Source organism: Patiria miniata, unplaced genomic scaffold, assembly GCF_015706575.1.
Source record: "Patiria miniata isolate m_02_andy unplaced genomic scaffold, ASM1570657v1 HiC_scaffold_25, whole genome shotgun sequence".
Lineage (NCBI taxonomy): Eukaryota > Metazoa > Echinodermata > Asteroidea > Valvatida > Asterinidae > Patiria > Patiria miniata.
The window spans coordinates 3,117,190-3,135,439 of NW_024037064.1; the positions used below are offsets into that span (position 1 = coordinate 3,117,190).

The window sequence follows — 18,250 nt, forward strand, 5'->3', positions numbered from 1 at the left end:
TTTCTTCTGGCAGTCCACTTTGCCACTTTTATAAATCCGATTGATTTCAGACTTGGTACATACTTAGACCACCACCCACAGATGGTCCTAGAAGAAATTTGTGATCGTGACGTCATCAGGTGTCAGGTTACGTCACATTAAAGATGCATTTGTCCCCATATGTTTTGTACACGTTTTAAAACACTCCAGTTTGGCATCTTCGTAAATCCGATCGACTTTAAACTTAATTCATAATTAGACCACCACCCACAGATGGTCCTAGAAGAAATTTGTGATCGTGACGTCATCAAGAGTCAGGTTACGTCACATTAAAGATGCATTTTTCCCCATAGGGTTTGTACATGTTTTAAAACGCTCCACTTTTTGGCACTTTCGTAAATCTGATCGACGTTACACTTGGTACACACTTAGACCATCATCCACAGATGGTCCAAGAGGAAATTCGTGATTGTGACGTCATCAGGTGTCACGTTACTTCACATTAAAGATGCACATTTTCCCCATAGGTTTTGTACACGTTTTAAAACGCTCCACTTTTTGGCACTTTCGTAAATTTGATCGACTTTATACTTGGTACACACTTAGACCACCACCCACAGATGTTCCAAGAAGAAATTTGTGATCGTGGCGTCATCAGGTGTTGGGTTACGTCACATTTAAGATGCGTTTTTCCCCATATGTTTTGTACACGTTTTAAAACACTCCACTTTGGCACCTTCGTAAATCCGATTGACCTCATTCTTGATACATACTTAGACCACCACCCACAGATGGTCCTAGAAGAAATTCGTGATCGTGACGTCATCAGGTGTTTGGTTACATCACATTAAAGATGCATTTTTCCCCATAGGGTTTGTACACGTTTTAAAACACTCTACTTTGGCACTTTTGTAAATTATGCGATCGACGTTAGACCTGGTACACACTTAGACTACCACCCACAGATAATCCTAGAAGAAATTCGTGATCGTACCAATGCCGAGATGGGTTATAGATGAAAATTCATGTGATGTCATCATCAAATGTCATGTGACGTCCCTTAAAGGGGCATTTTGTTCTTTATAGGCCTATATTTACAGACCTATACGTTCGATTTGGTTATAACTTGACATGTACGTATAATGTGCTGTTATAGATGACAGTTTTAGTGACGTCACTGATTGTTCATCACGTGCACAGAGTATTTCGAATATCCGAAACAGCTTGTGTTTGTCCACAAACACATTTCTAGTTTTTTCTTTTTGTTCTTCTTATTTTTCCACTTTTGTCATATGTTTTGTACACGTTTTTCTTGTACCAGTCCACTTTGGCACTTTCGTAAATGCAATCAACTTCAGACTTGATACACACTTAGACCATCACCCACAGATGGTCCCAGAAAAAAATCGTGATCGTGACGTCATCAAGTGTCAGGTTACGTTACATTAAAGATGCATTTTTCCCCATAGGGTTTGACAACGTTTTAAAACACTCCACTTTGGCAGTTTCGTAAATTCGATCGACTTTATACTTGGTACGCACTTACACCATCAGCCACAAATGGTCCAAGAAGAAATGTGAGATCGTGACGTCATCAGGTGTCAGGTTACGTCACATTAAAGATGCATTTTTCCCCATAGGTTTTGTACACGTTTTAAAACACTCCACTTTGGCACTTTCGTAAATCCAATCGGCTTCAGACTTGGTACATATTTAGACCACCACCCACAGATGGTCATTGAAGAAATTTGTTATCATGACGTCATAGGGTGTCAGGTTACGTCACATTAAAGATGCATTTTCCCCATAGGGTTTGTACACGTTTTAAAACACTCCGCTTTGGCAGTTTCGTAAATTCGATCGACTTTATACTTGGTACACACTTACACCATCAGCCACAAATGGTCCAAGAAGAAATGTGAGATCGTGACGTCATCAGGTGTCAGGTTACGTCACATTAAAGATGCATTTTTCCCCATAGGTTTTGTACACGTTTTAAAACACTCCACTTTGGCACTTTCGTAAATCCAATCGGCTTCAGACTTGGTACATATTTAGACCACCACCCACAGATGGTCATTGAAGAAATTTGTTATCATGACGTCATCAGGTGTCAGGTTACGTCACATTAAAGATGCATTTTCCCCATAGGGTTTGTACACGTTTTAAAACACTCCGCTTTGGCAGTTTCGTAAATTCGATCGACTTTATACTTGGTACACACTTACACCATCAGCCACAAATGGTCCAAGAAGAAATGTGAGATCGTGACGTCATCAGGTGTCAGGTTACGTCACATTGAAGATGCATTTTTCCCCATAGGGTTTGTACACATTTTAAAACACTCCACTTTGGCACTTTCGTAAATCCAATCGACTTCAGACTTGGTACATATTTAGACCACCACCCACAGATGGCCATTGAAGAAATTCGTCATCCAGACGTCATCAGGTGTCAGGCTACGTCACATTAAAGATGCATTTTTTCCCCATAGGGTTTGTACACGTTTTAAAACACTCCACTTTGGCAGTTTCGTAAATTCGATCAACTTTATACTTGGTACACACTTACATCATCACCCACAAATGGTCCAAGAAGAAATTGGTGATCGTGACGTCATCAGGTGTCAGGTTAAGTCACATTAAAGATGCATTTTTCCCTATTGGTTTTGTACACATTTTTTCTAACCATACACTTTTCCACTTCTATATGTCTGATTGACTTAACACTTCTCAGACACTAGTAAGACCAGCAGCAGTTCAGGATGGTCCCCAGTGAGTTCGTAACGATGACATCATCATGTGTCACGTGACGTGACATTAAATGTGCATTTTTTTTCAAATCGATATAACTTCGGAAGTACAAGTCTGATTGGGTTAAAACTTGGGATGCATTTTCACATGGATGTGTTATAGATGGAAATTGAAGTGACATCATCATTAAATGTCATGTGAAGTCCCTTAAAGGGGCATTTTATTCTTTTATAGGTCTATATCTACAGAACTAAAATGTTCGATTTGGTTGTGACCTCACATGTACATAGTATAATGTGCTGTTATAGATGACATTTATAATGACATCACTGATTGTTCATCACGTGCACAGAGTATTTCAAATATCCGAAACAGCTTGTGTTTGTCCACAAACACATTTCTAGTTAGCTGTTTCGGTTACACACCGAAACAGCTCTTGTTTTCGTTAAGATTTTTTTTTTTTTTTTTTTTTTTTTTTTTTTTTTTTCTTCTCCTTTTTCAGACTTTTTCTCCATAGGTTTAACACACGTTTCTTCTGGCAGTCCACTTTGCCACTTTTTTAAATCCGATTGATTTCAGACTTGGTACATACTTAGACCACCACCCACAGATGGTCCTAGAAGAAATTTGTGATCGTGACGTCATCAGGTGTCAGGTTACGTTACATTAAAGATGCATTTTTCCCCATATGTTTTGTACACGTTTTAAAACACTCCAGTTTGGCATCTTCGTAAATCCGATCGACTTTAAACTTAATTCGTACTTAGACCACCACCCACAGATGGTTCTAGACGAAATTCGTGATCGTGACGTCATCAAGTGTCTGGTTACGTCACATTAAAGATGCATTTTCCCCCATATGTTTTGTACACGTTTTAAAACACTCCAGTTTGGCATCTTCGTAAATCCGATCGACTTTAAACTTAATTCATACTTAAACCACCACCCACAGATGGTTCTAGACGAAATTCGTGATTGTGACGTCATCAAGTGTCTGGTTACGTCACATTAAAGATGCATTTTCCCCCATATGTTTGTACACGTTTTAAAACACTCCAGTTTGGCATCTTCGTAAACCCGATCGACTTTAAACTTAATTCATACTTAGACCACCACCCACAGATGGTTCTAGACGAAATTCGTGATCGTGACGTCATCAAGTGTCAGGTTACGTCACATTAAAGATGCATTTTTCCCCCATAGGGTTTGTACATGTATTAAAACGCTCCATTTCGGCACTTTCGTAAATACGATCGACGTTACACTTGGTCACACTGAGACCATCACCCACAGATGGTCCTTAAAGAAATTCGTGATCGTGACGTCATCAGTTGTCACGCTACTTCACATTAAAGATGCACATTTTCCCTATATGCTTTGTACACGTTTTAAAACACTCCACCTTGGCACCTTCATAAATGCGATCGACCTCAGACTTAATACATACTTAGACCACCATCCACAGATGGTCCAAGAAGAAATTCGTGATCGTGACGTCATCAGTTGTTACGCTATCTCACATTAAAGATGCACATTTTCCGTATATGCTTTGTACACGTTTTAAAACACTCCACCTTGGCACCTTCATAAATGCGATCGACCTCAGACTTAATACATACTTAGACCACCACCCACAGATGGTCCTAGAAGAAATTCGTGATCGCGACGTCATCATGTGTTGGGTTACATCACATTAAAGATGCATTTTTCCCCATAGGGTTTGTACACGTTTTAAAACACTCTACTTTGGCACTTTTGTAAATTATGCGATCGACGTTATACCTGGTATACACTTAGACTACCACCTACAGATGGTCCTAGAAGAAATTCGTGATCGTACCAATGCCAAGATGGGTTATAGATGAACATTCATGTGATGTCATCATCAAATGTCATGTGACGTCCCTTAAAGGGGCATTTTGTTCTTCATTGGCCTATATTTACAGACCTTTATGTTCGATTTGGTTATAACTTGACATGTACGTATAATGTGCTGTTATAGATGACATTTTTAGTGACGTCACTGATTGTTCATCACATGCACAGAGTATTTCGAATATCCGAAACAGCTTGTGTTTGTCCACAAACACATCTCTAGTTCTTTTTGTTTTTCTCCTTTTTCAGACTTTTTCTCCATAGGTTTAGCACACGTTTCTTCTACCAGTCCAATTTGGCACTTTCGTAAATCTGATCGATTTCAGACTTATAACATACTTAGACCCACCACCCACAGATGGTCCTAGAAGAAATTCGTGATCGTTACGTCATCAGGCGTCGGGTTACGTCACATTAAAGATGCATTTTCCCCATATATTTTGAACACTTTTAAAACACTCCAGTTTGGCATCTTCGTAAATCCGATCGACCCTAGATTTAATACATACTTATATGAAACGTGTAAAATATAGCCCCCTCTATTTATTTATTTATTTGTAGTCCTTTTTATGTATGGGTAATTTACATTGTAATAGAATCACTGCTACGTTACCTTTGTTATTCAAATTAAGTACGGTGCACCCAAACCTTCAGTTTCGCACCGCGGTTCAATTTACACTCTGACGAAGACAACTCAACATGTGTTATTGATGTCTTCGTCATTTACAGGTAAATCTTTGATTTGTTTATTACCAACATTCCTAAATTGTTTAAATATATTCCAAAACTAGAGTGATATTCTTGTAACTTCATTCTATTCCGTATTATTTTGATTCACTTTGGTTCGTTTTTCATGACTTTGACTCACGATGTTGTTTCTCAGGAAGTGAGACGAAACTACAATATCTTTAATTTGTTAATTTTTTCTTCGTTTTCAATTATTTATTCCTTATTTCTGTAAATAATTTTGTGAGATTAGCCAGGATGGCTGATATTTGTTTAAAATTAATCGTGATTTTGTCCACTGAACTTGATTTAAGAATTGTGTAATTATTGTTATTTAGCTTTGAATCATTAGATATTATACACTGACGAAGACAACTCAACATGTCTTATTGATGTCTTTGTCAATTTTCAGAGAATAAACAGAAAAGGATCCAATCCTGAGAGACCAGCCTGTGTCGTATCTATACATTTTTTAAAACCCCGGTCACACTTAGACCACCACACACAGTAGGTCTTAGAAGAAATTCGTGAACGTGACGTCATCAGGTGTCAGGTTACGTCAGGTTAAGATGCATTTTTCTCATAGGGTTTGTACACGTTATAAAACACTCCACTTTGGCACTTTTGTAAATCCAATCAACTTTAGACTTGGTACACACTTAGACCACCACCCACAAATGGTCCTAGAGGAAAATTGTGATCGTGACGTCATGAGGTGTCAGGTTACGCCTTTTTAAAAATGTATTGTTTCCCTATTGTTTTTTTAGACGTGCTTCTTCAAACCATACACTTTTGCACTTTACACTTGTCAGACACTAAGACCAGCAGCCGAAGATGGTCCCCGATGAATGTGTAACGATGACGTCATCCTGCATGTCATGTGTCACGTGACGTGACATTAAATGTTCATTTTTTTCCAAAACGCTTTAACGTCGGAAGTACAAGTCTGATTGGAATAAAACTTGGTACGCACATCCATAGGGATGTGTTTTAGTTGGAAATTGAAGTGACGTCATCATAAAAAGTCATGTGACATCCCTTAAAGGGTCATTTTATACTTTTATAGGCCTATATGTACAGAACTATAATGTTCGATTTGGTTGAAACTTGACATGTACGTATAATGTGCTGTTATAAGACATTTGTAGTGACGTCACTAAGTGCTCATCACGTGCACATAGTATTCCAAATATCCGAAACAGCTTGTGTTTGTTCACAAACACATTTCTAGTTTTATGTTTTTATTCTGTGACACCCAAACAAACTTAGTCCAGACATTAATGTCTATGACGATTTAAGGGCTTTTCTAAATAAAAAAAAGAAAAGACAAATCCTGGTGAAATTGAGAAACAACGACCCAGATGACCTCTGTACATTTTCAATGGACCGCTTTCGCTTCTTGCCGCCAGACCCATTTATGCGCATGAATGCACAATTTTGAATTTATCATTAAAAAGGTCTATTGGACGGAGCATTCTGATTGGTTAAGGATCAAGATAATATGAATATTCATGCGGTACCTTACAGCTTCTGCGTTTATGCTGCATGTATGTAAACGAGTCTTGTGCGTGGTGAATAGAGTGCAGCATGAAGTCAGTCACTATAGCTTCGAGTCAAAGCTGTTTGGTATTCGAGTAAGAGCCGTTTGGAATTCCATTGTATTGTTTTCCTATTCGATATAATAATATTAACTTGACACATGAAGTTCTCGAATTTCATTATTATTATACCATTGAGTTGAATAAATAAGAATCGTTCGAAAAAAAGAGAGAGACAGATATCGCTATTAATACTAGAAAGCACTCAGAGAGCGGAAACCTTCACCAAGGCTAAACAATTCCCCGCCATATTGTCAGTACACCCAAAAGAAATACTCGCATATCCATTAGACTTTAAGGGTACTGAACAACTAACCTGATGAAGTTTCAGCTCAGCTTCAGCTCAGCTTCAGCTGTATATTCCGAAAAAAAACCAGCATTCTAGGATCTCAATTTCAAATCAAAAGTTGGTGAATCATGTTTTGAATCAGCGTCCGAGACACGTTCTCGCTGGGCCGATTGCAGCTGCGAGATGTCGCGCTCTGATCCGACGAATTATAGCAACCGGGGGTGCGTGTGCGCTGTGCCAATACTTGCGCACGCTTCGCCGAATAACAAAATGAACTACTACTTTAAATTTTCCTACGGTGTGTCTTAAGAATTATTATTATTATTATTATTACTACTATTACTGTAATAGGGCGACAGGTTTTGCGAACTCCGTCCACAATAGGGCGATACACCTTATTGAGGCGACAAAATAACTGTCGCCCTTTTATGAAAACGACCCTTAGGACAAGAAATTTTGCCGTCGCTAACCATCTAGATCGATTCCTCATGGTCCAATTAGTATAAATACTAAATTTCGTGGAAAAAACATAAGGTAAACTTGGGTTAGGTGACAGTTTAGGTTTGTGCACAAGTCTATGGGAAAGTCACCCTATTGGGGCGAAAAGAGTAATAATAATTATTATTATTATTAAGAAGCACCGTTGGAAAGGACTTCTTTCGTTGATTACTTCAAAATGACAGCTTGCCAGAAAGAACAATTCCACAGGGAGTTTAGTCCCCTAACTATCTTTCAACCAAGAATGTTTTTCAACAATAAATTCCCCAGTTACTTTTTCTGATAGCTGCAAATGACGGACTATAGCTTTAACTGACCTAGAACGTCACGTGTGTGCATCCCAGGTAAACACGTACGCTTTACAAACGCGTATGCATGTACGTAGACTGTGGGTCTTTGTGAACCTATCGCATACGTGCATTCACGCTTCGAGCGCTAAGCTCCACCCAGTCACGCATGCACTACAGTGCATTCATAACATTGGAATCGGCCCAATCTCCCAATGGTGAAGAACTCTTAATCCTGGATCCAGACCCAGATCCAGATCACTTCCAAAATCTAATTGATTTGTACTTGTACCGAGGACCACCCCTAAAAATGTTTTCATGAAAATTCGTCTGAAACTTTTTGAGTTATCATGTTAACCGACAAATCAACAAACAAGCCCACGCCAATGGAAACATAACCTCTTTGGGGAAGTAACAATGGACAGTTAGAAGTTACAAGTTGCGAGACATGTCAATACCAGCCAATAATAAACAAATACGAAACATTTGCACCGAGCTAGTATATATTAGGACGCGACAAACCAGACATGACTGTTTAGTTACTCGTCCTGAAGTCTAACACATATACATGTGCTGCACAAGCGTATATGAAAGTCGAATAATGAACAGTAAACTAAAATCCACAACTTCCAAACAAAAAAACCAACCGAATATTAACTATTTTTTCTTGGTCACAGAAATATTTTTTTGACTGATTTTCCCCCACTTTCCCAGGATTTACCGAAAAGGGCCAATGGCCTAAATCGTAAAAGTTCAATCAATAAAATATAAATTTGATTTAAGTTCAGAAAAGTTCGACAATCTGAATACCGTTCAGGTGAAAAGCAGGAACGTTTTAAATGTCTCAGACCTCGGGAGCAGTTTTCCCCTTTAATTAGCTTCAAGTCGTCCATTTAAGCGCGAATTTGAATGCAGTTTAAGATTATCGTTCAATTTACTGAAAAAAAACCCATTCAATTTCGTTTTTCAAGCCCGCGAAGAGCATTCAAATTAGGCATTTCGGCAGTGAAATTCAAATAAACCACTTGGACCGTTTTTGGAGAACAATCACAAAAACAACTGAAAGAAATATCAGTGGCGTAGCATTTGAGGGGAGGGGGAGACTGTTCCCCCCCCAAAAAAAAAAAGAGAAAAAAATAACGAGTGCACTTTTTTGGAGAACGCTGCGCGTACGTCGACAATAATGCCGCCCTAAAAAGCGCCACCTATTACCCGATAGTGGCCATGATCTCCTGCTCTTCCATGTCTACACCTCTAATGAAAATGACCTTGCTACGTCACTGAATATTCATAATCCAAACAAGAAATGGATACATCATTAAACAAAATGGAAGAATTAAATTTAGAGAAGTTGACACACGTCACGATGTATAATATGGCTGCAATGATGAAAGAATAGATTCCGAAGAATTGAGAATAAAAAGAAACTAAAGATGACAAGTGTAGCTGTCCTAATTGAAACCTTTTGTTTTCAACGTTACTTCTGTTGACCTTTTTGTCCATGTTGATGGAAATGTTGTTATATTGAATGCGCGAAGTGCTAGATTGATTGTTCATTAACGGAAATGAAATTAAGAATCGAAGGCAGAAACCTCATTGTAACGCAATTCTGCTGCCTTGTTTGCATAAACCCTTGCACTCTCTTGAGGTCATTGACGCTTTCCACACAAATGGACTTGTGGAATATAACTAGGTTTAATCTGAAATTAACCACAGATCAAATAACAATTTGTGAGTATGTTTTCATGACAATAAACAATACACATACATAACATAACCATGTGAGGAGTAAATTATTCAGTTAATTTAGTGTCGAACAAATATAATAACAATATCAGGAATGTGACAGCATTACAAATCCCCATGTGTTATTCCCCCAAACATGTGTGCCCCTCAGAGTCCCAATCCTAACAATGATTGCACGCAAATAGTCATGAAACCAAAGACTCACGACTTTGTTGAGCACAGGTCAACTACAGCAAACTAACAGAAAAGACGTCAGGTCAAACTGATAGTTATTAATTAAACAAGGAAGTTGGGCAGATTATCTTTCCCCATGAACGGTGAATTGATGCAGAAAGCCCACATGAAACAATGTGCACACTAGCATATGTCTGTGTCTTGACTCTATAGCATGAAATTTTGTATATGCACAACATAAACCAGACTAAGACCTCATGGGTGATACACAGATTATTGACCTCCACGAAAGACATTTCGGTGCAACATGATAAAATGTATGTCTAAATAATCCTTACGGAAAGCATGTGTTACATTCCGGCCCCTTAAATGTAAGAGTAATCAACGAACATTTACAATCACAACAAGTAACCAAGCTTAACAGTAAACCTTATAAAACGATTAAACTTTAAACTGGAACCTAAACGTGTTGCCTTATAACTAAGAACTTGGTCCAATTGGGTAAGGAGATGCTTCTAGTCTTTAACACCTTCTAACAGACACAGTTTGGTGATTGGCCTGACATGATTTCCAGTGGCTGTCCGTACTTCCACACTCCTAACCAGACCATCGGCTCCAGGGAAGGTCTTCAAAATCCTCGCTAGAGGCCACTGACTTCTGGGCAGATTGTCATCCTTGACCAACACCAGGTCACCAGCCTTGAAATTGGCTTGTGGCTCAAGCCAACGTTGTCTGCGTTGAAGCGTGGGAAGATACTCTGCAGTCCAACGCTTCCAGAACCTTTCAACCAGCAACTGTACGTGTTTCCATCGCTTCCCATACTGGTCAGTTGCTTTCAAGTCACGGAGTGGAACTGGATGCCCATGTCCAAGCTTCAACAGATGATTGGGAGTAAGGGGTTCGAGATCTTTCGGATCGTCGGAGACTGCTGTGATGGGTCGGTCATTTACGATAGACTCCACTTCGCAGAACAATGTGTCGAGTCTCTCGTCATCAAGCACCTCATCATGCAGAAGTGAACTCAGAACTTTCCGGCAGGTACGAATCTGGCGCTCCCAAACGCCTCCCATGTGGGAGGCCGCTGGCGGGTTAAACTGCCATTCGACCTTTCTGCTGAGAAAGAAACCCTCCGCCTGTTTGCTTTCCTGTAGACGCTCGATAGCTGCCCTTAGCTCCCTTTCTGCTCCAACAAAGTTGGTCCCGTTGTCGGAATAGATTTTCTCCGGGGTTCCTCGCCTTGCCGCAAACCTTAGGAAGGCATTGAGGAATGAATCAGTTTCTAGAGAGTGTAGCTTCTCCAGGTGGACTGCTCTGATTCGCATACAGGTGAAAATACAGCCATATCGCTTTTCCCTGCTCCTCCCTCGTTTGACATGAAACGGTCCGAAGCAATCAACCCCAACGTGGGTGAACGGTGGTTTGCCTGGAGTCACTCTGTAGGCAGGTAGATCGGCCATACGTTGAATGCCAGGCAGTCCCCGAAGTTTTCTACAGAGCACGCACTCCTTCAAAATGCGGTTGATCAAAGGTCGCACCTTGGGAACCCAATATTGTCGTCTTATCACAGAGAGCACATGCTCTTTGCCCGAATGGCCAGATAGCAATTCATGTGCATGACGAACTATCAAAGTGGCCAGATGACTATCACGAGGTAGTATCACTGGACGCTTGCAAGTGGGCCCGACTGGAGAGTGTCGCAGTCTACCACCAAGCCTCAATACACCATGGTCATCTACGCACGGTTCGAGACTATACACATGACTCTGTCTCTGCACCGAAGTCTTTCCCGCCAACAAATCACGGAACTCCTTCTTGTAGTGCCTTCTCTGAACGCTCCTGATTATGGCCAGCTCTGCATCTTGCAGTTCACCCACAGTCAACCTCTGGTTTCCCTTATCTTCATTATCCAGGTTCCTGGGCCTATGGAGTCGCAGCCACTTTATGAAGCTGAGCACCCATGCGACCGCCCTTTTGAGTCGATACAAAGACGAGTATCTGCTGATCAACCTGTGAATGGGGTCATCCTGATCAACGACATCTATGGCTCGGGACAGTGCTATCTTTCTCACTTCCTTGTCCTTTTCCTGCAGACTAGGAATTTGTGGAGTCACAGGCCAACTGTCCTCAGTCTGCCACAAGAAATCAGGACCCTTTCTCCATCTTATCTTGTCAAGCATACTCTGGGCATCGAGCCCCCTAGATGCATCGTCAGCAGGATTCTGCTGTGTATTGACATATCTCCACTGACTGGCGGTAGATCCATCATGAATTGTGGCAACTCTGTTTGCAACAAATGTTTGGAGACGCTTTGATTGGTTACTTATGTACTGGAGTACCACCGTACTGTCTGTCCAGAACGTTGACCCTTTCACCTGAACCCTTAGTTCTCTTCTGAGCATCTGGTCCATCTTCACTGCAATAACGGCAGCAGATAGCTCTAGTCTAGGGATAGTCATGGTCTTCAACGGAGCGAGTCGTGATTTGCCAATCAGAAAGCTGCAGTGAATATCACCGTCAGTGTTGACAAAGCGGGCAAAAGAAACGGAGCCATAGGCATCTTGTGAAGCGTCAGCAAAATGATGCAAACGACATTCCTCAACAATTCCAAAATCACCAGGAATCAGACACTTATCAACTGAAAACTGCTCCAGCTTGGGAAGATCATCCAGCCACCTGGTCCACTGATCTTGCGTACTGACTTCCAATGGCTCATCCCAGCCCTTCCCAACTATTCTACACTCATTTTGGAACATGAGCTTGGCCAACAGAACAAATGGACACACGCACCCAAGAGGATCGTAAACGGAGCTCAGAATGCTTAACAGACCTCTCTTAGTGTGACATCCTCGCCTTGACTTTATCTTGACTCCAATCTGATCACCTTCGGTATCCCAACGTACTCCTAAGACCCTTTCCACAGGAAGACGTTCATGATCAAGGTCCAAGTCGGTGACTGTCTTGGCTCTTTCAGCCGTCGGTACGGAATCCATGACCTTTCTGCTACTGCAGATCCACTTAGTCAAGTGGAAGCCACCTTTAGCTAGAAGGTGCGTCAGCTGCTTCACCATGAATGCTGCATCATCCTCCGACTTGAAGGATTTAAGAAGATCATCAACGTAGAAGTTCTCTTTTACCGCCTGGACTGCATCACTGCTGAACATATCCTCGTTGTCATCTGCCGTTCGCCGCAGAGCAAATGCAGCGCAACTCGGACTCCATACCCCTCCGAAAAGGTGGACCGTCATACGAAACACTTCAGGAGGTCGAGTAGCATCCCCTTCAGGCCACCATAGGAATCGTAACACATCTCTGTGTTCCTTGGAGACTCCAACCTGATGAAACATCTGCTCGATGTCTCCCATCAATCCAACTTTGTGCTCTCGGAATCGGGTAAGGACTCCAACTAACTTGTTCATCATGTCCGGCCCCTGTAATACTCTGTCGTTTAACGAAGTACCACAGCATCTAGCAGCGCAATCGAACACAACTCTAAGCTTTTCAGGCTTGTTGGGGTTCAGAACACAGTGATGAGGTAAGTACCAAGTTCGTCCCGTTGATGATGCCAGCTCGTGCTCAGGCACCCTCTCAGCAAACCCTCTGCTCAACAGATTTTGTATCTCTGCACAGTATCTTGAGTGCAAACCGGGGTCCTTGGTAAACCGCTTGGCAAGGGATTGCAAGCGCCTTTCTGCAACAATCCTGTTCTCAGGCAAATCGGGAGTGTTCGACTTGAATGGTATGTCTAACTGGTAGTGGCCATCAACAAGATTGACTGAGTCATTCCATGTCTTGACTGCCTTCTTGTCATCCAGTGACATGGTTCTGTCATCTGATAGGTCTGCAGTGTCAAGCTTCCAAAATCGCTCGACCTGAGCTTCAAGGCCGCCTTGAACAAAGTTGGACACTGCTGCTGCTGGACTCCCACTGGCTAACGGTCCATTCACCGTCCATCCAAGGCAGGTTCTGACTGCGTAGGGTTCGCCTTCCGCACCACGCCTCACCTCTAATGGAACCAGGGCCTGTGGGGCATCTTGTCCAATGAGAATCGCTACACCATCTTTAGCCACGCATGGAACAGGAATGTCTCTCAAGTGTTTGAACTTCCTCACATCTTCAAGGGTAGCGCAGGAATCTCGCAGAGTGGGAAACTCTTTCAGAGCGTGAATCTCTGGTATGCAGAAAGACTTTCTGGTATGGGCCTTGCCGACAGTTCCAGACACGTCCAACGAAAGCACAACTGTTTGAACCTGTGCATTCTCGTTCAACGTGTCCAGAGACAAAGACTGTGGGGTGCCCTTTACACCCAGCATTTTCACTAACTCCATTGTGCAGAACGACCTGTTGCTCCCGGGATCAAGAAGAGCATTTGTCTTGAGCCACTCCCCACTACCCGCACCTCTCACCATCACGGCGACAACTGGTAGGGCTATCTTGGAGTGTTCTTGACTGGACCCACAAGCGAGACTTGTTGCTCCGACTTTCTGATCATCAGGCGATTCTTTAGGAGCACCTCCATCTTCAGAATTCGCTCTCTGGAATACACCATGTAACAACCTCGAGTGTTTTCCTCTACATCCTTGGAAACCGCAGGGAGCTGCTTTACACTGCCTTGAAAAATGCCTACTGCAGAGACAGTTGAAACACAGCTTGTTTTCACTCGCCACTTTGACTCGGTCAGTAGGAGACATCTTACCAAAGTTGTTGCATGCCGTGAGTGCATGTCCCCCAGAGCACAATGGACAAGCTGTCCTTTTCACCAATTCGTTCTCGCCACATTGACGCTTAGACGAGTCAGTCCCAACCCGAGACCTGTGGTCGACCTCACCGGTGGCTTGGATATTGTAGTTGGATCCCTTCTTCTTGGGTGATTTCTCATCGCTGTGCCGGTTCTCCAAACCATAAACAGGATCATTTGCCTCTCGAGCTACCTTGCTGACAAACTTGACAAGTTCTGCAACATTGGGGTAGTGGCCAGTCTTGTCCAGAATGCCCACAGCTTTCGAACGCCATTTACCCTGCACGTATTGTGGCAGTCTCTTTACGATGAGGCTAAGGCTCCTTTTAGTGTCAACTTCTCCAAGCCTTTTCATCGCTGTCAGAGTGAGTGTGCAACTCCGAAGATCGTCAGCTAACTTCTGGATACCTCTGCAATCCCCTGGCAGGATGCGCGGGCCCTCTGTAAGTTTACTGACCCAAGTTTCCGAAATCCTGTAATCGTTACCAAAGCGTTCACGAAGCAATGCTCTTGCCTTTGTGTAGCCCTCATCCGGCTGCATGACAGCACAACATCTGATAACTGCCAGCGCCTCTCCGCAACAATACTGGAACAGGCGATTTAGCTTGGCGCTGGCCCCAACGCTGGTGTTGCCAACAGCTGCATCAAAGCTAGAGATGAAGATCCAGTATTCAAGAGGGTCCCCATTGAACTTGACCAGCTCACACTTCGGCAAGAGCAGCGTGTCAATCATCTCACGTTGCAAAGGAATCGCTGACATGGACGATGATGGCTGCACTGGAGCAGATGGCTGCGGGTTACCAGTTAACCACTGATCCACCTTCTCTGCAGCCGTCGACCCATGTAAACTTAGCTTAGGCTCCTCTTCATGTGAAGATTGTTCAATGTCTCCCAGAGCCCTTTGCTCCGCCTCTGCCTTGGCAATTTCCAGCTGGAGTTCGCAGTCTCGCTTACGCTGAGCAAGTCTCAACTCTTCCTCTTCAATGGCTTTCAATGCTATCCTGCTTGCGGCTTCTGCCTGAAGGCCTGCTAAAGTAGCAGCTGCCTTGAGCCTAGCACTACTAATTGAACTGGAAGTACCAGCTTTGCTGGATTTACTGGCATTTGAAACTGACATTGTGAACTATCAAATTACAGCAGTGAAAATGGAATAGCAGTACGTTATGATCAATACCAATATTATATAAATCAGAAAAGATTTTACCAACCAGTCAATCAATCAATCAACACAATTATGTGAAGAAAATGTAAATTATGTGAGATATCAAACACTACAAGTAAAATTACTTGAAAATTAGCAAGAAAATTACACAACAATCAAGCAATAAATCAAACACATGTGCAGTTCAAAGTATACAGTTCGATGAACTTGGGATATCCTCGAACACGGTCAGATGCTCGTCCAAAGTTCAAAGGTCACTGATCACATTTCGATGAACTTGGGATATCCTCGAACACGGCATCAGGTGTTCGTCCAAAGCTCAAAGGTCACAGGTCACAGTTCGATGAACTTGGGATATCCTCGAAACACAGAATCAGGTGCTCGTCCAAAGTTCAAAGGTTACAGGTCACAGTTCGATGTACTTGGGATATCCTCGAAACACAGAATCAGGTGCTCGTCCAAAGTTCAAAGGTTACAGGTCACAGTACAATGAACTTGGGATATCCTCGAAACACAGAATCAGGTGCTCGTCCAAAGCTCAAAGGTTACAGGTCACAGTTCGATGAACTTGGGATATCCTCGAAACACAGAATCAGGTGCTCGTCCAAAGTTCAAAGGTTACAGGTCACAGTACGATGAACTTGGGATATCCTCGAAACACAGAATCAGGTGCTCGTCCAAAGCTCCAAGGTTACAGTACATGTACAGGTATACGAACTTGGCCGCAATCAAATTGTCCAAGATGATTCACGATTCAAATCTTGTCCCCATCTGGACCACGAGGAAATACCTGATGATTACGGCTCTCAGTCTCACCATGTAGGGCGCAAGTTGCATCAGTCAACTGCATACACTCAACATCAGGTGCAATACACACAACCCCTGGACTGTGAACATCATGGGTGGTTGTCAGGTAAGTACTGGTGGCGGGCAGCCGTCTCAACTTTGGTCGCCAACGATTGACTGGAACGCCATTACTCCAATAACTTGGAGAGTGACTCAAAGTCATTAAACTGTAACGCAATTCTGCTGCCTTGTTTGCATAAACCCTTGCACTCTCTTGAGGTCATTGACGCTTTCCACACAAATGGACTTGTGGAATATAACTAGGTTTAATCTGAAATTAACCACAGATCAAATAACAATTTGTGAGTATGTTTTCATGACAATAAACAATACACATACATAACATAACCATGTGAGGAGTAAATTATTCAGTTAATTTAGTGTCGAACAAATATAATAACAATATCAGGAATGTGACAGCATTACAAATCCCCATGTGTTATTCCCCCAAACATGTGTGCCCCTCAGAGTCCCAATCCTAACAATGATTGCACGCAAATAGTCATGAAACCAAAGACTCACGACTTTGTTGAGCACAGGTCAACTACAGCAAACTAACAGAAAAGACGTCAGGTCAAACTGATAGTTATTAATTAAACAAGGAAGTTGGGCAGATTATCTTTCCCCATGAACGGTGAATTGATGCAGAAAGCCCACATGAAACAATGTGCACACTAGCATATGTCTGTGTCTTGACTCTATAGCATGAAATTTTGTATATGCACAACATAAACCAGACTAAGACCTCATGGGTGATACACAGATTATTGACCTCCACGAAAGACATTTCGGTGCAACATGATAAAATGTATGTCTAAATAATCCTTACGGAAAGCATGTGTTACACTCATTAAATCAAGGTGTGCGAAATTAAATGTCGATTGGGTAATATCTAATTGAATGCCGCAATTTCAACTTTGGATGTGTTGGCAAACAAATTTGCACGCCATAAAAATGAATAAGAACCAAATGATAAGCAGCATGATCCATATCGCATGAATACAAAAGCAGAGGTGAGAATAAAAGGAAACAAAAAGTCATACCAATGTTAATGTCATCAATGGCAATAAAGTGAAGCCAAAAGCTGCCATCATAGACTGCCTCCAGAGCAATTTGAAATTCTGAAGTAGCCTTTCTCACACAACTCCTGGCTTTCAACCAAACCCTTGCATTTGTATATTGACCGCTTCTCGTAAAGATGATTTCTCCCTCACTAGTTGTCTCATTTACTGGAAGATGATACACATTAAAAGTCCCTGAATAACAATACAAATAAAATCACAACGAAATGAATCATTTATTTCATCCGTAGTCGTGTATAGTTTCATGAATATAATGTATTGTTTTCACATAATATTACTTTCTAGCAAAATGCATTCAAGGGGAAAGCGGGTGATGAAGGTAAAATCCTAAAAGAAGTGTTTTTATCATCTGGATTTTCTTACATCTGTATTCTGATTGTTTTTTTATTATCTATTTTGGTAAAAAAAAAACCAAACTTGAGGTCATATCCTTATATTTTAATTTAAAAACTTTTACGTTTGACACAGACCTTCTTTTGGTCAATATGCATCCAATTAAG

The 18,250-nt window shown here is 41.8% G+C and overlaps 2 protein-coding genes across 2 annotated transcripts; both read right to left on the bottom strand.

Annotated features, from left to right (window-relative positions):
• Positions 1-9,606: 9,606 nt before the first annotated feature.
• LOC119733195 lies at positions 9,607-12,551 on the bottom strand. The gene is made up of 2 exons (XM_038206784.1): positions 9,957-12,551; positions 9,607-9,705 (listed from the first exon to the last, which is right to left on the bottom strand). The coding sequence occupies exon 1, from the start codon at positions 12,379-12,381 to the stop codon at positions 10,441-10,443; it is 1,941 nt and encodes a 646-aa protein (XP_038062712.1). The 5' UTR covers positions 12,382-12,551; the 3' UTR covers positions 9,607-9,705; positions 9,957-10,440.
• LOC119732816 lies at positions 12,414-17,508 on the bottom strand. The gene is made up of 3 exons (XM_038206419.1): positions 17,191-17,508; positions 12,540-16,939; positions 12,414-12,421 (listed from the first exon to the last, which is right to left on the bottom strand). The coding sequence occupies exons 2-3, from the start codon at positions 15,775-15,777 to the stop codon at positions 12,414-12,416; spliced, it is 3,246 nt and encodes a 1,081-aa protein (XP_038062347.1). The 5' UTR covers positions 15,778-16,939; positions 17,191-17,508.
• Positions 17,509-18,250: the final 742 nt, after the last annotated feature.